The sequence below is a fragment of the Emydura macquarii genome, unplaced genomic scaffold (genome assembly GCF_026122565.2).
Source record: "Emydura macquarii macquarii isolate MOO-44397 ecotype Brisbane River unplaced genomic scaffold, CSIRO-AGI_Emac_v2 contig_3042, whole genome shotgun sequence".
In the NCBI taxonomy this organism is placed as follows: domain Eukaryota; kingdom Metazoa; phylum Chordata; order Testudines; family Chelidae; genus Emydura; species Emydura macquarii.
In genome coordinates this window covers 151,275-171,775 of record NW_027133179.1, presented here as the reverse complement: position 1 = coordinate 171,775, position 20,501 = coordinate 151,275, and the positions used below count along the sequence as shown (strand labels likewise).

Genomic DNA, 20,501 nt, shown 5'->3' with positions numbered 1-20,501 from the left:
GCTGCGCCCAGTGCCACAAGGTGTCAGCAGAGAATCGTGTTCAGGGATGGCCCAGCCAGCTGGTGCTTTTGGGAAAGAGGCTTCTGATAAACAGCGAGTCTGAAAGCTTGTCACCTTGCCACACAGCATTTGTCTCAAGCTTGGAGGATCTCAGCTGGTTGGTGGCTGCCTTTTCCCTGGCTGGATTTCCTCTGAGCGAGTAGGTAGATGCGGTCATAGCTAGGGGCGGATGTGGGTGATCACTTTTTTCCAGGAGCTGAATGTAGATGTGTCCTAGTGGTGGTCAGAAGAGGCTTTTTTCTTTCCTGAAATACTCTGTGGCCGTGGCCATTCCTTCTGGGAGTAGACATTGCCATGGTAACTCTAAAAATGCAGAGGTTGGTGAATCCCACATCCTGCAGTCTGCATTGGCTGTGGATGGGGATATCTGCACTGGCAATCTTCAGGGATTTGCTTTTGATAGGTTAGGACAGAAGACAGTCTCTTAGAGAGTTTAGTCCTATCTCCAGTCAGCACTTGAGATTAGTGTGGGTGGAACTTCTGTCCATCCCAGACCATAATCTCAACAAGACAGGGCCTTCACTGTCATAAACCGAAGCCCTTGGAGTTCTCTCCCCTGGTATAGGCAGTCCTCCAGGCCAAGCTGAAGATGCTTTTATTTCTGTATGAGCAGGAGGGGAAGCAGGACTATTATTTAATGCTATTGGGTCAGGGTATGTATTATTTATTTTATATGCAGTACTCAAATACCTGTCACCACAGTATCTTAGCACTGTCTTTACAACAATTGAGTTTTACTTTTATTAAGGTGCTTTGGGGGCTGTGAGCATGAGCCCTGTACAAATCCAAAGTTGTTGCTGGATTTTATTGGTGCTGCAGATCTCAAGTCCATCCTGTCAGTATCCTGCCTCCAGCATTGGCTGACACGATGCTTCAAAGGAAGGATGAAAGGAAGCCATACTGGCTTGCTGTGCAATTCTGTACATGGGATGGAATTGCTTCCCAAAGTCCATGGGCAACCATCTTCCACCCTGAAGCATGAGCTGTGACTTTTTTTTTATTGTGGTCTTAGCCTTGCTTAATGCAAAGGTGACTTTTTAAAAGGAAATGTGGACGATTTATTCTTCTCCAAACTCCAATGGCAGTGAGGGATTCCATTTTTTTTGGTTGGGGGGTTTGCTGCAGATCAGAACTGAGGTGCATTCTAGTATAGCTGTAGGTAGGGGCCAAGGAATAGAATAGCAGAGAATACAGCAGGTCAGGGTTGCAGTGTATTCGCACAGCTCTGTGGGTGACACATGCACAGTGTCTACCCTGTACTTTGACTGGTTCTATTGTTTTCCTACATGAGTCCTGTTTATCAAACTATCTCAAAGACTGGTATGTACCTTTTAAAGTCAGGCCTCATTTTGTGCTTATTACATGGCAGGCTTTAATGAGTGGCAAGCACCAGGATTTGGCTGAAGAAGGATAATTGGATATGTCCAAGCAGGCTCAGCAGGGTGGTAAGTTGCGGCACGTCACCAGCTGTTGCAGGGTAGCATTCTCCATACCTGTCCCAGCAGCCGAGGCAATTGCCAGGCTGAAGGAGCGAGTTCTGGACACTTGGGATATGGAATGCTGGTATTGCAACGAGCCAGCACGCAGAGTAACACTCATCTCTGAGGTCCTGTCTTCCATGCACTGACTTGCTATCACTGGAAGAGGGCTATTACTGAAAACTGAATACATTTAAACCACCTCAGTCCTACGTTAAAAGAACGTTAAGGTTGCAGAGTCCAGCACTCAGAAGCTTGGCTGTGCCAGAATGAAGGTAGCCTGTGCAAACTTAAATCAGCCTTGTTGTGTATGTGGGTTATGATACGGTCTTTAAGGACGTGATCACATACTAGCTTTTCCCTAGAACCCCTGCCTCATTCGGCTGACCGCAGAGGAATGTTGAGATTCAGGAAACGTAGATTCTAATCCAGATTCCAGGGCAGGTATGGCTACAGAGCCTTCTGTGCCAGTCCCCCAAAAACCCAGACCCCTTCTGTCCAGGCTTCTCTAGCTTGTCCTTGTCATCCCAGTCCCAGTCTCCCCCTGGGCTCCTTATCCCAGTTCCCTCCCCCACCCTCGGCTCCTCATCCATGTCTTCCCCCACACTCACCCCAGGGCTTTGCTCCTAACTCAGTGCTCCAATCAGGAGTGTATTCCTTCTCCTTGCTGCAGGGAGAGCATCTGAGAGCACAGAAGAGACCTAAGGGCCAGCGAAAATCAGTTATCTGTCTGAGTGGCCCCATAACTGTTATTGGTAATTTTGCCCTCACAAAGAAGTCAGTTGCAGAACAAGGGGAAAAGCTGGAGCTTTATTTTGCAGCCCTGTTGGCACTTGGGATAGTGGAGGGCAGTTAGCGATGCATCTAGTGCTTTATAGCCACTAGCAGCTCTTCACAGCCATGGGGAGGGGGCAGGGACTCATACACGTCTGTCAGTCTCCTCTGAGTAATGTGGCTATTGCAGGAGCAGGCTGTCTCTATCCCTTTTCCTGCCCAGGTGTAAGGGTCCTTCTGCTTTCCCTCTCATGTGCAGGCTTGGGCCTCGGCAGGCGCTTGGAGCATGATGTCTTGGTGTGCGGGACATGTCTGCGCCAGTTCTCTGAGATACAGCCCTTCATTCTGCACAAGACCCACCGTGAGTCAGTCATTGACTTCAGAGCACATGTGCTATATCAGCCCTGCATGCTCAGCCCCGGAGCTGAGAGTCACACTGGGCCTTTTCCTTCTCCCGTTTCATCACCAGTAATGATGGCTGGGCCCTGCTGCTGGAGGGGGAACCCTGCTGCACAGTCTGGGGTGGTTGGTTTAGGAGAGAGCCAAACCCCCATGGTGACTGCATACTCCTCTTCCCTGGAAATTGACTGCCTCTTAAACTGGTCATAGCTGTGACTGTAAAATGATGGCAGATTAAATTGCAGCACTTGGCTGCTGTGAACGGGGGCAGGTTCCGTCCCTGGATCTGAGGAGGGGACGCACAGAAGAAACATTGCCTATAATCCTAAACTTTCCAACCGTTCCCTGACTCTCCTTGACCACGTGTCCCTGCGACACCAAGTCCTCACTGGGCTGCCGCCTCCTCTGCTGCATTGTCCGAATAGCTGCTTCGTAACCAGCCTGGCCTGGGAACCAGTGTCCAGTTGATCCCCTGGTGCCAGAAAGGCCTTTCCCACCTGCGTAGGTTAGACATAGGCCGGCACACCCCAGCGGAAGCCTTGGCTGCCAGTTGGGCTGTGTGAGCCTCCTATTCAGACACCCATGTGAGCCTTAGTGCTTCCCCTTCAGTGTGTCTGACTCTGTCTTCCCCTCTCCCTCCAGATGTGCAGGATGGCAACGTCTACAGCTGTGAGCTGTGCATGAGAGCCTTCTCCTCCCACACCGTCCTCCTCTACCACTATCGCACCTTTCACCAGCTGCAGGTGTGGGACCCTAGCGGGTGGAACAGCACCGCTGCCCATGCAGAAGCACCTGCTGACCCTCAGACGGCGCCGGGCCCTGAGATCCCAGGTGCCGAGCCAGCTGCTCTGGGCACGGACGTTCATTTCATCCTGACCACAGAGACTGTCAAGGGGAGGGCTTTCGATTATGGCCGGATGGCCTTAAAGTGCCTGCACTGTGCTCAGAAGTATTACTCCAAGGAGGGGCTCGTTGGCCATATGTCTGCCATGCACCCTGGTGCTGAGTGCCCGCTGCTGCCCCAAGTGGCATTGCAGGGAGAGGAAAGAGTCATAAGTGTGACTGACTATGAGGCATACATGAAGTCTTTGGGTCACGGAAGCGGCTCCCAGAAGCCCGGATCTGGAAGGACTCTAGAAAGACGCCAGGGGAAGAAGTTTGTTTGTCCAGTTTGCAAGAAGGGCTTTACTAGAAGGCGCATACTACAGCTTCACACCCGCACCCACCACGCTGGCTATGGCCCCTTCTGCGGCACACAGCAGACAGCGTCCCCCCAGCGACTGCACCAGTGCCAGCAGTGCAGCTTCCAGTCAGCGATCAGCGTGGTGGCCTGGCTGCATCGACAAGAGCACCGGCAGGGAATGATGACTTGCAAGATCTGCCACTGTGCTTACTCGGACCGCTCCACACTCAACAAACACATGAGGGTGCATGACACACAGCGGCCGTACGGCTGCAGCTTCCCACGCTGCGGGTGGAGGTTTAAGGTAGGGGTGCTGATCCCCACCCGGTGCCTGGGGGGGTGTTATGCTGCTCCCTTGGAGCCTCTGCAGTCCTATAGGGACACTCCCGGCAGTGTGTGGCAGTCCGCGGTCAGACGCTGTCACGTCTCCATTGCGCCAAACCTCCCTGATAGCCATGAGTGTCTGGGCTTGGGAGGGGAATCTCTAGCCCTGCTGCATCCTGAGGCCTTCCCAGGTCCACAGCTGCCCTTCTTGCCTGCCCGGTGGTTTGCTTCCCGCTCCAAGGCCCGTTCCTGGTAGTTAAGGTATTGGCGACCATTGCTGGCAGGTAGATAGTTTGTGGCTCAAAGCCAGGCTGCATTTCTTGCCTGCTTTCACCGTGTGTGTCCCAAAGGGGTGCGGTCACTCTTGCCTGTGAGCTCCCTGAGCTCATCCTGGGCTTCCATTGCCAGCATAGCGAGCTCCCTCTGTGCTGATCCCCACCACCCTGTGTCACCAAAGCCCAGGGGGTCACTGTCTCCTTCCTCCCAGAGCCATGACTATCCAGCGTGGGGGTCACATTGTGTCACTTGGGCCTGGAAGGCTATAAAATAGTGACTGGAGCTTTTCCAATCCAACCCGGGCCAGCCCTAGCTGCGCACAGAGAGGCTGCCGGGCCCTGTGCCTGGCTGTGCCTGTGCCAGGGAGCTATTGCTCCATCGCCAGCTTGGGGGAAAGAGGCAGTCAGGAAGGGATGCCCCAGTCTGTCCCGAGGTGCGGGTGGGGCTGGCTGCTGGGGGAAGAGAGATTAGAGACGGTCGAGGAACACAGGCCTGAAGTATGGAGCCCTTGTGAAGCGCACTGGGCTGGGAACTCTTGGCCTGGCTCAGGCATCTGGAAGAAAGCTGAGGCTGCGCTCCTAAGCACTCCAGGGCAGCAGAAGCAGGTGGTGCGCCAAGGGGTTCTCGCTGCCGATCCAGGCCATTCACCTGTCCTGCTCCCAAGGACAGGCTTCTGAGAGAGACAGACACACACACACGGAGGGAAGGGGAGGGCTTGGAACTACCCCTTGATGGCAGCCAGGAGGCTCTCGACTGGGGGAGAAGAGGCAGGAAGCTCCGTCTGTCTCACAGCAGTTGATGATGGAGGTAGAGATTCTGGTTTGGCTGATATGGATGTCGGAGGATCCAGGAACCTGCTAGAAATTCTAGCTCCCTCGGCCTTCCCCAAAGCTATGGGTTTGGGGTGTGGGGGGTCTGGGCTTCTCCCCAGGTCATTACCCAGCCTGCATGGTCACCATCCTCCTGCCTTCCTCTCGGCCCACCTCCAGCTGGGCGGTGTTAAGTAAACAACCCAGCCCTGGAAGGAGAGTTGGTGAGTGAGTCTGAGGGTGTTTGGCAGTTTGGATGGTTTTTGCTCTATCTGGAACTGTGCTAGTCTTCCTCCTTTCTTGGCGAAGGCATCGGGCAGTGGAGATGAAGGACTCCCTGGCAGGCTGGGTTCTGGCTGCATCCCAGCTGCCTTGCGTTCAGAGCCTCCAACAGCCTGGGCAGTGCAAGCCATACTCCCAGTTCTTTGGGTGTGCAGCTAAGTACCCAGCCAAAGGCAGCCTGATACAGCCTTCCCTGACCTGCCAGCAGCCCCCAGTGCAGCATCTGGCTAGGAAAGAGCCCCTTTATTGCCGTAACAGGAAATTATCTGGTATATTTGGGGCCTCATTTCCTAGCGTCACTGGAGACTGAAGCCCTCTGCCTACAGAACAGGGACGGCCTGGCCGGCAGCAGTGCCAGATTGCTTTGCTCCTGCCAGCACGCTCCAGCTCTGAGGTAGAGTTACAGACAGGAGTCAGCCCTGTCTGGTCGTAGGCTCTATCTGGGCTGCCCACAAAGTGGCCTGGTGAGTGCTGGTTTGGGTGATGTGGGCCCAGCACTCAGTTTACACAGGTCACCATCTGCTAACAGAGGGCAATGGTGGCTCGTCTAGGCTGGATTCACACTAGCCACCCAGAGGTGAAAGACTCTAAATCCATCACCTTGTCCAGAGCAAGGAGACCCTGGTGTCTGTTCAGTTTGAAGGCAATGTCCATCCCCTAGAGCAGCCCAGGTGCTAGCCCCCTACCACTGCCGTTCGGAGTGAGGAAGTGCCCCTGTGTACACCGCCACTCCTCACTTAGGAGCCGAGGAGCGATGGCTGCTGCAGCTGCTTTTGTCACCTGTGCCTTTTTCCTGCAGAGCGAGGTGCTGCTGAGAGCACATTTGCAAGCCCACGTCAGTCCAGGGCAGTTTGAATGTCCCTCCTGCGGGTACGCCTTCCGCCACAAGCATCACTTGCAGCGCCACCAAGCCAGAATGCATGGCACTCCTTCCAGTGGGGCGAAGGAACCAGACGGCTCCCCAGCGGCGCAGCTCAGGTGAGACACTGCCTGCATTGAAAGGCCTGAGCCTGGGGTCTCTTGGTATGAGCCCCCATCATTGTAATACCCACTCCCCAGATGCAGCTTCCCTAGAGAGCTAAGCACGCTCCTCCATCCCCAGGGAAGACTGCGACGTACTTGCTCACATAGTACTGGAGAGCTAGCCGCATCGCACAGCCCGTGAACAGCCAAATGCTCGGATCCCAGGGCATGGGATGTCCCAGTGCTCCCCTCCCATCTTCACCCAGAACAAAGCTGCAGCTCAGGCTTACAACCTTGCTGGCATGCCTTTCCATGGGCACAGCTGGAGCATGACCATCCTCTCAGGTGATCGGCTTGTGCGGGCATCTTGGAGGCAGGAGTTAATTTCCTGCTTGACTCTTACGCAGGAGCGTGTTGAGGCAGGATGAGGGACTGTAGGCCTGCTGAGGAAATGCAGGAGGCTTGCTCAAAGCAGCTGTGTGGCAGCTTGCAGGGAGAATGCTCCCAGGGAGTCCAGGGCGGGATTGTGGCTCAGGCCGGGGTTTGCCACATCTGCCTCATGGCGTCATCAGGGCACTTGGATTGTGAAGTCCAGGCTCCCAGGCGAGAAGTGGCTGTCTCCGTGCCTGCGGGGCCATTGACTTCTGCAGTCAGGGCTGTCCCCAGCTCCTGGTGTGACGGGATCAATGAGGTGTCACTGAAGGCTTTTCTCGTAGGGCATGCTGGTGATCTCGAGGGAAGTGTTCCAGAAATGATGGTGCTGGTTCCTTGTGGCCACTGCTGCCTAGCCAGGCTGAGAGTGCTGGGTCTGTACACCCAGCTAGAAGGGAAAGATAATCTCCCAGCCCTCCAATGCTGCTGTCATCTGGCTGTGCTGTTTTCACCAGCATGCTGCTGTAACTGAGGAGGGCAGCTCAGATAGCCAGCGCTGGGGAAGAGGCCACCGGCTGCAGGGTGCTGGGCCCCTCCAATTGTTTCAAAGGCTGTGGTGAAATCCTAGAGGAGCCTGGGGGCTGAAAGAGATCCCTGCTGTGGCTATGGCGAGGGAAGGGGTGCTGACTGAGCCCTTCCTCTCAGGGAAAGGCAGACTCAGCTTGCTGCCTGTGTCTATCTCGTGGCTGTGCTCTGAAAAGTAATTTCGGACTTGCCCCCTTCTCCTCCCCTGCTGGTATCTGCACCCATGCTGGCTGTGCTGACTCCTGCTAGCCTCACTGAGCCTGTGGGAGAGAGGGATTCTCTGCCTCTGTGCACATTCTCATAACAGAGGCTCCTCACACCTGGCCCCAGCATGTCCTGGCATGCGCTCTCATCACTTCACCAGCCCTATCTGTTTTAGAACTGCCAGACTGGATCAGAACCAAAGGTCAGACATCTAGTATGGTGTCCTGTCTCCAAGAGAGGCCAGGGCTGCAGAGGAAGATGTAAGAACACGGCAACAGGGATAATCTGCCCCTGCATTAGGTCTCATCCTGCTCTCTAATCAGTGGGAAGTTGGATTAAGCCCTGAAGCATGAATCTTAAGATCCCTTCCAACCAGTTTGTTACCATTCAGTCTGATCTCTGGCTGGTTTTGTTATCCCTGTAAATCATAGAATCATAGAAGATTAGAGTTGGAAGGGACCTCAGGAGGTATCTAGTCCATCCCCCTGCTCAAAGCAGGGCTAACCTCAGCTAAATCATCCCAGCCAGGGCTTTGTCAAGCTGCAACTTAAAAACCTCTGAAGATGGGGATTCCACCACTTCCCTAGGTAACCCATTCCAGTGCTTCACCACCCTCCTAGTGATAAACTTTTTCCTAATATCTAACCTAGACCTCCCCAACTGCAACTTGAGACCATTGCTCCTAGTTCTGTCATCTACTACCACTGAGAACAGCCTAGCTCAATCCTCCCTGGAACCCCCTTTCAAGTAGTTAAAGGCTGCTATCAAATCCCTCCTCGCTCTTCTCTTCTGCAGACTAAACAAGCCGAGTTCCCTCAGCCTCTCCTCATAAGTCTTGTGCTCCAGCCCCTGAATCATTGTTGTTGCCCTCCACTGTACTCTCTCCAACTTGCCCACATCCTTTTTGTAGTGGGGGCCCAAAATTGGACACAATACTCCAAATGCAGCCTTACCAATGCTGAATAGAGGGGAATAATCACTTCCCACGACCTGCTGGCAATGCTCCTACTAATGCAGTTCGATATGCTGTTAGCCTTCTTGGCAATCAGGGCACACTGTTGACTCATATCCAGCTTCTTATCCATTGTAACCCCCAGGTCCTTTTCTGCAGAACTGCTGCCTAGCCCATCAGTCCCCAGTCTGCAGCTGTGCATGGGATTCTTCCGTCCTAAGTGCAGGACTCTGCACTTGTCCTTGTTGAACCTCATCAGATTTCTTTTGGCCCAATCCTCCAATTTGTCTAGGTCACTCTGTATCCTATCCCTACCTTCCAGGTTATCTACCACTCCCGCTAGCTTCGTGTCATCTGCAAACTTGCTGAGGGTGCAATCTACCCCATCCTCCAGATCATTAATGAAGATGTTGAACAAAACTGGCCGCAGGACTGACTCCTGGGGCATTCTGCTTGTGACCAGCTGCCAGCTAACATCGAGTTATTGATCACTACCCGTTGAGCCTGATGATCTAGCCAGCTCTCTATCAATTTTATAGTCCATTCATTCTTTAACTTGCTGATAAGAATACTGTAGGAGACGGTATCAAAAGCTTTGCTAAAGTCAAGATATATCACGTCCATTGTTTTCCCCACATCCACAGAGCCAGTCACCTCTTCATAGAAGGCAATCAGGTTGGTCAGGTATGACTTGCCCTTGGTGAATCCATGCTGACTGTGCCTGATCACCTTCCTCTCTTCCAAGTGCCTTGAAATAAATTCCTTGAGGACCTGCTCCAATTCCTGGAGGACCGGCTCCACTTTTTGACATACCCACTCCTTTTTTGAATCTCGCTAATTTCATGGCCACAGTGACTTCCTGAGATGTTCAATTGCCTCATCTAATTACCTGTAATTGTGATAAATAATATTTCCTTTTATCAGTTCTGAATTTTACTACCTTTTAATTTCATCCAATGGCCCCTGGGCCTTGTCTTTGAGACAGGGAGACCAGACGTTCCTGATCTACCTTCTCAAGACCATTTGTTACAGGCAGGTCTGGTAGCATCAACTATGACAGTGGCCTGACATTTCCCAGGACAAGACCCTTCCCAGTTTCTTACAGCTTTGCCAGACTGTAACCGTTTGGGCTGGGGTTTTCCATGCTGGGTTTCTGCCTCGGGCAGAATTATTTTGGAAAATCTCAGCCAAAAGGTTTCAACCATTTCTGAAAGCAAGGTTAGGGGGCAATATGTTGTTTTTCCCGTGTTTAAAATATTCTGGCGGTCTTTTCTTTGGGAAGCCCTAGTGTCTCCATGCTCTGGAACAAGTACTTGACAGGGATATGCCTCTTGCCATCCCCATGGAAATCCAGCCAAATCATAAAACTTTGGGGGGGAAAATTGCAATTTTCACAAGCTAGAGACTTGCGAGAGCTTAACAGCTAAAATCTCAGAAGAATCCATCCATGCTGGGCATGCGCCAGCCTGGGGCAGAGCAGGACTTTCCCTCCGTTGCAGTTCCTGGCTGCTGTAGGTTTTGTTCTTGGTCGAAGACTTGGCACAAGAATTGAGAGAAAGGAACCTGTCTCTCTTTTGCGCTCTGTGCTCCCTCTGAAGAAACCAGGCAGCATGGTGGAGCTAACGCAGCGGGGTCAAGAATTGGATCGGGAAGACAGTGGAGAAAATTGGGACAAGAAGCCTGAGCGGGACGCAGACCAGAGGCCGGGGTAGAACAGGGAAACTGGGAGATGGGCTAGGAGAAGACTGGGATTGGCTGGGCAAAGAGACTGGGAACCAGTGAGGTGGGGGAAGCGGAGGCGGAGCTGATGAGTACGCAGGTGCAGGAAGAGATCTGGCACTGGGTAATAGAGACTGGAACAAGGAGTTGGGTATATGGGGACACTAAGATTGGATGAGGATGGGGAACATGGGCATGGGGAAACCAGAGGCCAGGGGGAGAAGACAGATTGGACGAGGAGCCAGGAGTGGAGAGACTGGGACTGGGATGAGACGTTTGAGTGGAGACTGGGATGAAGAGCCAGGGGTGGGGAAGGGACGGGTTGGAGTCGATGCAATGCAGCAGAAGTCTGGCCCAATAGATCACACACCCCTCCCTGGGTGCGGTAGATGGAGGGTACATTTCCCCTTCATTGGAGAGCTAACTGTGGTCATCACCCACACACCAGGCTTTGTCATCGATCCCAGCAGCTGTCAGCACCTTGGTGAGGAGGGGCACTTGATGAGGTTTCACCCCACAATAGACTTGACCAAAACTAAAGCCGGTCCCAGTGACTCAGGTGTAAGTGCCAGGCTGAGCAGCGCGGCAGCTTTCCTCGCCTCAGCTTAGACGCCGTGTTCTGCAGTGCCTTCGCAAAGACCTGTAACTGGAGCCACACCGACGCTCTCCGGTTACTGACCTGCCCTGTAACTATCTCACAGGAGCATGCAGCTACATACCCGCCTCCTGCATCTTTCATGAACTCCAGTGACTGGAAGATAGTGGCTGGTAGGAGCCTAAGCCATGCCTGTGCTTCATGCCGTGCCTGCAGAGCCCCTGCTCCTCTAGCGAAGAGCAGCTGACTTGGGTCTGGGCATAGAGTGCTTGTTGCTGGGGGATTGATTTTAAATCATGGGCCATGGTAGTTAGTCATTGCTACCAGGTCTTGTGTTTTGGATTGTCTGTTATTTGTTCTAAAAACGTCTTATCCACCTCCTGATTCGGTGGTTTAGTAGACCCCTTTCGTGACACTGCCCCTATTTTTTTCGGCCGCCTCCTCCCAAAAAATTTCACCCAGAGACTCTAAACTGGTCTGCTTCTTACCTCCTTCTGGACCTCAGAACAAATATGTATATTCTTGATATATGGTGCAAAGCCTCCTCCCTTTCCCCACCTGCCCTTCCTGAAGAAGCTATTGCCCCTCTATAGTAATGTTCCAGTCCTGAGATTTATCCCACCCAGAACAATCTCAGTGAAGTCATGATTTAGCTTGTGTACTAATTCTTACAGGTCTTCCTGGGTCTTCCCCATACTCCTTGCCTTTGTGGACAGCCATCTAAGCTATTGAACAGATGGCCACGTTGTTATCCCTCTTGATACTCATATGGTCCTATTGTAATTTTCTATTCTCTTCTTCCCAATATCTAGCCATTTTATACCTGCCTGTGGGATTTTGTCACCAGCCCCTTCACTTTTTAATGTCCTCTTCACTTTGGCTAGTTAAGATCCCATGCTTCCTTCCAGCCGCACGTGCTCTGAGATTCCTGCATCGTGCTGTGCAGACAGTCATTCAGGCTGTCTCTGTCTGTCTGCAGGCATCTGCAGCCAGGAGACTCGGGAGCAGAGCCCAGCGCCCTCTCAGGAGAGCAGAGAGCGGGCTGCGGGCCTCCAACGTGAAAGATTCTCCTGCAACGTTAGCTGCAGCATTGGCTTGAGAGGCCGGGACATGAGGTGCCGAGTACCCCGAGCTCCCTGGAGCTAGGTGAAGGAGCAGGGCTGATGCTGATAGGAATGACAAAGGGAGACTTTCCAGGTAAGCTGACTCCATGCTGTGCGGGGTCTGTGCTGAAGGGAAGCTGACTCATGGGAATTACTGCCTCGTTAAAAGGCATCCGGGACTGGTCAGCAGCAGCTAGTAATGCTAATAAACCTTGTTAATTTGCTGTTGGAGGCAATGGCTGTTGTATTCCTTCTAAAGGGCCCAGAGTGGCCCCTGGGGTAATAGCTGAGCTGTGTGCTCCGATTCCAGTATGTCTCTGGCCACCAGTGCCGGTGACCCCTGCAGGAGCAGTTTGCACCCCCATCACCAGAGCTGGGGTCATGCCCCAGAGTAGGATGCTTTAGAGCCTGAGAACCCCCAGAGAGCGATGCAGCAGCGACCCCTCTGCCTGGCCAAGGAACAAAAAGGACTGCATCCTGCTGGAGCCTGAGCTGGAGCCAGCCTCCCCTGACCTGCAGCGTGGTGGCCACGGCCTAGGGCCTTGGGGCCCCAGGGGGCACCCAGCGCTGGCTCTCCCAGGGAATTCCCCACCCAGGGCTGCGCTGCCTCACCAGCCGCTTGTTCTCCTACAGCCGCCAGCCCTGCCTACCTCACCCAGCTCGTGGCCTGGCTCTGCCCCAGCCGCCTGATGATCTCAGACCTCTTTATGACCTTAATGAATTTGCCTTCGCAACCTCCTTGAAGGGCTTTCCACTTTGCTTCCAGTTCACGGAGGAGGAAACTGAGGCACAGCATAATTAAGGCTGAGGTGTTCAAAGGAACTCGGCACCTATTTCTCTTAGTCTTCTTTGACGATCTCCACCTCGGTGACTTGCCCAGGATTGCAGTCAGTGACAGAGACAAGGTTTGGGCCAGATCTGTTTAAAACAAGTGCATAAAAATGCACAGGGTCAGTGTATGCGTGCAGCTCCTGGGGAATGGGCGTGTGCGGGCAGGGATCAAACTGGGCACATACACGTTCCTTTGCTGTGCAGAGGAATGTCTGGGTTCTCAGTTGCTACAATAAGGGACTAAGAGAAACCCCATTGTAATGACTGAGCTGGGCCCGTCTCATCCAGCCCTTGTGTGTGCACCTCCCTAGATTGCTGCACTGGTCAACAGCACCATCATTGTGCTGCCTGGGAGCCAGGGCTTTGTAGGGCGGGACTGGGGGGCAAAGACTGGGTAGAAGGAGATTCAGGCTGGAATAACCAAGGAGATTGCATGACCGGCTCGGGGCACTGGCAGAGCAGTGTGGGTGGGAGAGTGCAGGGAAGCAGAGCCCGAGTGGCTGTAGGGTAGGAGTCAGGAGCACTGGCAGAGCTGTGGGCAGCGAGGGAGAGCATAGCTGAATAGGTAGGGGATTGCAGGGCAGAGCTGGGAGCAGGCACAGCCCTGGCATGGAATAACCCAGGGAATGGCAAGGGCAGCACCGACAGAGCTGGGGGGTAGGCAGAGAGCAGGGCTGGAACATGTAGTAAGAAGTGAGAGCTTAAGGCCTGTAAAACAAGCTAAGGCCTAAATGGAAAAAACCGAGTGAACAGGAGTATAAAGGGTCACTCAAGTTAACTGAAATTGGCACAGGAAAGTGCTGATACTGCAAGATTGCCAAAATATTACTAAAATATGTAGCAGGTATAGGAGGTACCAAGATACCAACTCTTTAAAATGTCACTTTTATGGATAGAAATGACAAAATGTGATACATGGAGTTGTTTTGCCCAAATCAGCCAATCAACGGAAAAAGGTGGTATTAGACTACGTCAAGAGGGTGACAACTATCTACATAAAAGGGGGCAGAACGGAAGTGTATGTAACAATGTATAAAAGAGGGTGTCAGAGGGAATACCGGCGTCTGGTCTAGGGGATAACGGAGAGTCCCGCCTTTGGGCTGTGGCCATTGTAACGCCGCCTTTGTGAAACTGACCCAGAGATAGTCTCTGTAAGTCACTTCTCATTGTGCCACACGCAATAAACCTGGCCTGGGTGCCTTCGTTGCTCAGCTAATCCGTGGTCGTGTCAATTCATTCGATCGTGAGAGCCGTCTCAGTTTCCTGATCAGAGCTGGGACAGCATCTACACAGGGACACATGCACGCAGCCTACACTGATAAACATCGGTGACCAACACACCGATTACAACAGAACATATGAGGGATTGCAGAGGAGGAGTGTGGGTCACTGGCAGAACTATGCAGTGGGGAAGGAGCAGGATGGAATAGCCAGAGGAGGTGCAGAGTACAAGTTGGGGAATCTTGGCAGAGCTGTGTGTGGGAGCAGAAAGTAGCCCCTCTGCCTGCACTAGGTCAGTGTAATTAGGCTGCTCCATGAGCAGTGGCACCAGCTAACGAGTGCTCAGCACTCATCCACCTCCCACCTGTTCCACCCTGGTTCCTCCTATGCAGTTTAGCTGTTGCTCCTTGCCAATCCGTGCCAGACCCGGCAAATGTCTGCTCCATGGTAACCACAGCCCAGGGCCCATAGCGTAGCAATGTCCTCTTTATTTGCTTGGGGGCAGTTGGTGGGAGGGAAAGAGTGACAGGGAGCAGCCTGGAACTGGAGTACCGCTGTGCCCCGTTAACTCTCCAGCCTGGGCTGTCTCTCATAATGCTTTGCTAGTGAGCAGCAGCAAATCCCTCCAGGTGCTATCACCTAGCCCAACAGCATGTGGAGGCCCACATCCAGCTAGCTTGTGTGAGTGCTTCACTAATCACACAGAGAAAAGCCCCATCCAATTCCCCCCAGCTCCCAGCCTCGCACCCCAGAACTGTACCCTCCTGCCCTGCTCAGAAGCCTGACCAGTGTAAGTTTATTACCCAGTCGGCCCCTCCCTCATTGTAGAGAGGACACACGCAAGCCTTTGTAACCTGAGCTCAGATTTCCCAAGCACTTCAACCAAAACACACTAGATGTTTTTGATAAAATACAAAATAGGTTTATTAACTACAGAAAGAATCATTCTAAGAGATTATAAGTGGTAGACATAAAAGGTCAGAGATAGTTACTAAAGAAAATAAAAGGTAAGTGCACAATCTAAATCTTATTACATGAGGCAGTATTTAGATCAAGCAGTTTTCTCACCCCACTGGGTGTTACAGATCTTAATCCATAGGCTTCCCCTTTTGAGCCTGGGACCAGTCTCCTGTTGAAGTCTTTGTCTTTCCAGTGTTCTTGTTGCTTCAAGTGTAGGTGGGGGAAGAGAAAGGCCAAGGCATGGTGTCTCTGTCCTTTATTTCATACCCTTAGTCCATGTGCCTGGAAAATACTAGCCCAGCCGTGTCCTGGTGAACTCTCAAATTTACAACATATTTCAGTAACAAGCAGACAGCAAAATCTCATAACGTGATACACGTATTTGGACAGAAGAGTGGGCTCAGCAGATCATGACCCTTCCTATGGTATCTTAAAGGGCCTGCTTTGTATGAAATATCACAGCCACATATGAATGCTGGCTCTGGGGGTGCTGCTTTGAGGTACAGTGTGTCCCAGAGTGGCAATGACAGCCCATCAGTTTGCCCTTTGAGCCCCAGACCCGCAGCTGTGCAATTCCTGCGCTGCTGGCTGGCTGCCCTTGGGCTCTCGTAGGCGGAACCCTCCCTCATGGCAGGAATTCGAGGCTCCAGCAGCGTAACAAAGGCCTGATTTTAGAAATCACTAGTGGAGCCCAGCCATTGAGTGGAAAAGCCACAGGTAGGGCAGGGCCGGGCCATGTCTCGTGCTCCAGGGAGCTCCATGGCTCTAGCAGAGGGAGGCCGTGGTTAAGCGAGGGAGGCTAAAATGGCTCTAGAGACGACAGACTCCTTCTGTCCCAAGGCCAGAACCTAGCTATGCTGGGGGAATCTGCTCTAGGGACAAAGCTAGGGGCCCAGAGGTCAGGCAGCCATTTGGGAGCCATGAAATGGGGCTCCCGGGGGGCTGGGGTGACCCAGCAGTACCCGCCCTGTGCCAGCTGGTGATGCTAGCTCAAGGACGTTCCTAAGGGTGGGGGATGGTCCCAGCTAAGGGGGGCCGTGGAGAAATTCCCTGTGCTGCTTGGCCCTGCCTCCAAAGCCAGTGTGACAGTGGGGGCAGCCGATGCGCCTGGGAACCCTGTTGCCCCAGAGAGCGGGCGGGGGCTTGGCTCAGGGAAGGACAAGCAAGCAACAGGCATCTAACAAAGCGGGGCCCTTGCTGGGCATGGTGTGGCTGTGCTGCAGCCAGGCTCCTGAGGGGGAGACGGATACAGTAGCCCTTGTGTCCGGGGGGAGGGGGCTGGCTCTCCCCCAGCTCAAAGTGGGGCCACAGGCTAGAGGCCAGATCCATCTTGATCTGGCAATGCTGCAAAGAAAAGGGCTAGGAGGGGGGAAGGTGGGAGAATCTCTGGGGCAGGGGTTTCTCTCCTCCAGGCTGGTGCAGAGTGGCTCAGTCTGTCCTATGGCTTGGCTCCATCCCCTCAGCCCATGCACGGTGGGCTGGAACTGCGCCATCTCGGGAAGCAACGCAGGCAGGGGTTAACCGAGCCCCGGGAATGCTGGGAGTCTGTGGAGACGCTGGCAGAGCGGCTCCTGTGAGGAGGGGAGAGAGGGCAGCAAGGTCAGACACATGCCATCCCCTCTGGGGCAGAGCCCCCTGCTGCCAGTCTGATCCTGCTGGGCCCATCCACCCAACTCCTGGCCCTGATGCTGGGGGAGCCCCGGTTTGTCAGCAGTCGTCTGGCCCTGAAACAAGGCCCCTTGTACCCACCTCTCCCCCACACTCACAACACAATCCCCTTTGCCCACCTGCTGGGCTAGAAGAACTGCCCAGAAATGCTCTGATGCAGGCTGCTGGGCAGTGCAGGGGAGGGGGGGCAGGCACAGCTCCTTGGGGATCCGGCCAGGCGGGGCTTGCTCCGGGGCAGGGGCACTGTCTGGAGCAGCTCTGAGAGCCCCGGAAGGGGCATCCTGCCCGGGTGGGGTTTGGCTCCAGTCGGGAACGGCCCGGACTACTCCCTGCTCACAGCTTGCCCTCTGTAAACCCTCCCATGTCCATGCAGTTACTCCAGCTGCGTGCGGTGGGACAGCAGAATCCAGCCCTGCGGCCATGAGCTGAGGAGTCCGAATACACAATCAGTGGGGCATCAACTGCTCGTGGGGGGTTGCAGGGCCGGCTGCCGGACGGGAGACCTCTGCGTGTCCCCAAGGCGTGCTGGGGGGAGAACACAAGCCGTGGCCCCCAAGTGCTGCTCCCCAGATGTGTTTGCACCGCATTGCCCCCGCTCACCTGGCCAAGCTAGTGCAGAGCAGGGGCTGCGCATGGGTGGAGAAGCCACTTGTGCCAGGATCCGCCCAGCCTGAGTGCCCACGCCCAGCACCGCCTGCTCCCCGCTCACCTCGATGGTGGGGGCGGCTGGGCCTCTTTAGCATCCCGCAGTCTCAGCTGCCTCAAGACGCGGATGAGCTGGCTGATCTGGCGCAGGGTCATCTGTGGGGCCGGGCACACCAGCCGCTGGCGCTGGCTGAGCAGACACGGGGGGTTGGCGAAGAGGGAGAAGTAGCTGTCTCTTCCCAGCAGCTGCACTGCTTGCTTGTTCCCATAGCAGGAAGCATACTGCAGGCAAGCAGAGAAGAGATCTGGATTAGTGCCAGCCTGGGGCCTCTACCACTGCAAGGGTCAGCACCAGCACTATGTCACTGGTGTCGGGCCAGGCCAAGGCAATCCAGCTCCGGCCCCAGGCCGCCCTGCTGGAGGCCCAAGCACTGGAGTCAGGCTCCTGGCATTGTCTTCCCCGCTGGGGAGCTCCAGGCACGTCCTTGCTTTCCCCAGTGTGAGTGGAGATGATGCCGTGGGAGGTGGGGGCAGGATTTAACTCATTAGTGACTGTGCTGCCCTTTGCCATCCTGTGGCAGGAGGGAACATGCTGCGTTACGGAAATCGCCCAGTGCAGGCACGGGCAGCTAGAGTTTGCAAGGGGTCCGTGGGCCCTGGCGAAGGCTCCTTCAGATCCAAGCTAGAGGCAGGAGCTGGCCAGGGCCGGCTGGCCTACGGCCTAGTGTTCAGCCCCAGGGCTAGGCCCAGCGGGCTGGGTTGGCATAGGGGTTACACGTGCGGACATCTTGGGTTGGGATTAGTTCTTTCGCTTTTGGGGGCAGCACGGCAGGGGAGTTACATAACAAGGGAGAAGGCGCTGTGTGTGCAGCGAGAAAGGAGAAACGCTGGACTAAGAGCAGGAGAAACTCTGGGAAGAAGGAACAACGTCCGTCAGAGCGCAGCCTCTAGCCATGATTTCAGCACCTGGAAACGGGCAGAAAAAACCTGCCATGGCTGCAGGTTGTGAAAAAGACCCTCTTCAGGGATGTTTTCAAGAGATCCCAATGCATCTGGGCAGGGGCAGGCACAGAAATAAACGTGGCTGCTTTTGGAGGGGCACTTCCTGTGCCTCCGCGGCCGGAGAAACTGGCTCTCCTTCCCCTGCCACGTGACTGGTGGAGCCGGCTCTCCCCACCACAGCCCTAGTGTGGCCACACACGGGCATGCCTTAAAACAGCAGTTGTGATGGGGACAGGCTGGGGTCAGCCCTGCTGCGGAAACCTGGGGGCAGCGTGCACAAGGCTGGCAGGACGAGTACTAATTCCTGCACCCCTCAGGCCAGATGTGACGAGTTACTGACATGGGTGGACACAGCCCCTCTCGGTTGAGTTGGCTCCCCAGAATCAGCCCGATGCTGTCCCATCCTGTGCCCTGCATGGAAGCACGTCGGGCAGCAAGTCCCCACCTGTGGCTGGAGATCGTCTGGCCCTGAGACCGGCCAGAGGCTCCCACAGCATTGCGGCCTGATGCCCCTGGGGTCACTCATGGAGGGGCCGGCTCTCCCCACGCGACCCCAGAGGAGCTGTAGGAACTTGCTGTCCCCACCCGAACCCCAGAGTTCTGTGCCCCTGCTGATGGGGGGGAGAGGGCATGCCCCTGCTTCCCCCCCCCCCCTTACACATGCCCCTGCATCTGGGTAGAAAAGGAACACGTGCCCAGTGTAAACAGGGCAACAAAGAGCTCCAAAGCCTGGTTGTCAGAATGAAACAACAGTAGAAAAATTGCTCCTCACCTGACAATGACTTGCAGATGGTGATGGGGACGTGTCTGAACTGGTTAGTACGTATATTTCTGCATTGTTCTGCATTGCCTACCCTCTTTTACCATGCTGGGAAAAGATCACTTAGATAATTGTCGTACGTTTCTGTTTTGGGAGCATTGCTTATGAATTTTGAAATTTTTGTGTTCAAAATAGAATTGACGTGTTAGTGCTGCAGAATAATTACATTTTACTGTTACTGCTGCAATGATTTTTTATTGCTCAATATCATTTAACATCCTTGGTGTAGATTTCCAGTTTAAAAGTAAAGTTTTATTAGGCATTTATGAATGTTAACTTTTTTTTTAAAATGTCCAAGCTGTTTGGTATGGTGGTAGAGATCAGGTTTTAAATCGATGTGGATAAACCTTATGATGTATTAATTATTTTCCCTCTATAATTGGGTTTAGAATAAATTGCATCATTTCAACAGTGGTGCAAACAGCTGCCCGGGGAGAAATCTTTCATCATTCTTACAATCTCATTATTCTAAAGCAATGCACTGAGTAATACTCAGTGAGAGTGACTTTTTTTGCTGTTTTGTTTCAGAGTCCAGCTTAGGTATGAGGCATCATGAACATTCATCATCTGCAAGGCCTACAATTTCCAAGTAATCTGCTGTTCCCACCACAATGCTGCAACTAACTATACGTCAGACACTAAATGACCTGGATAATAAAAAGACTTACTTCCTCATCCAATAAAACCAGGGCTGAGTTCAGGAGTAGCAACTTCCAGCAAGGCCCCAGAGATGAAAGGATTGCTCGGTTCATTTATACAACAAATTCTCCCTTTCATTTTGTTCAGAGCAAATATTTCATTGCCATGATTCAATCATTATGACCAGACTACGCTCCATCCAACAGAACAGATGTTGCTGGAAAGTTGCTGGTACAGTGGATGAAAAGGAAATTAAAGAGTGTACAAAAACATTGATAGAAAGGAATTAATCTGAGTCTTAATGAGTGGAGCGGTGTACACTGTGACCCAGTACAACGTGCTTGTCTGACAACAGAAGATGGGGTTGTATCTCACAGAAACAACTGATAGATCAGGAAATGCCCAGACAGCAGAATATTTAAAAGAAGTAGCAGTAAAACCTATAATAGGGTGTGAACAAAAATTCAAGTGTCAAGTGTGTAACTTGGTCACAGATAGTGCTGCAAAGATGAGAAGAAATCTAGAAGAAGATAATGGAGGGAATCTGACACTTAAACATATGGGCACAGGGCTCATCTGATGCATGTTTTAGCCCAAAACTTGAGTGCAGCTCCAAGAATAAAGAAAAATGTTGTTG

The 20,501-nt window shown here is 53.3% G+C and overlaps 1 protein-coding gene across 2 annotated transcripts; it reads left to right on the top strand.

The window, feature by feature from the left end:
• The first annotated feature begins 136 nt into the window (after positions 1-136).
• On the top strand, positions 137-13,103 carry LOC137141320 (zinc finger protein 672-like). Of its 2 annotated transcripts, none has more exons than XM_067530165.1 (6): positions 137-199; positions 1,430-1,505; positions 2,572-2,673; positions 3,354-4,198; positions 6,385-6,563; positions 11,955-13,103. In XM_067530165.1, the coding sequence occupies exons 2-6, from the start codon at positions 1,481-1,483 to the stop codon at positions 12,034-12,036; spliced, it is 1,233 nt and encodes a 410-aa protein (XP_067386266.1). In that variant the 5' UTR covers positions 137-199; positions 1,430-1,480; the 3' UTR covers positions 12,037-13,103. The 2 variants fall into 2 exon arrangements, with proteins under 2 accessions (XP_067386266.1, XP_067386265.1); XM_067530164.1 differs by lacking the exon at positions 137-199 and adding an exon at positions 587-713.
• Positions 13,104-20,501: the final 7,398 nt, after the last annotated feature.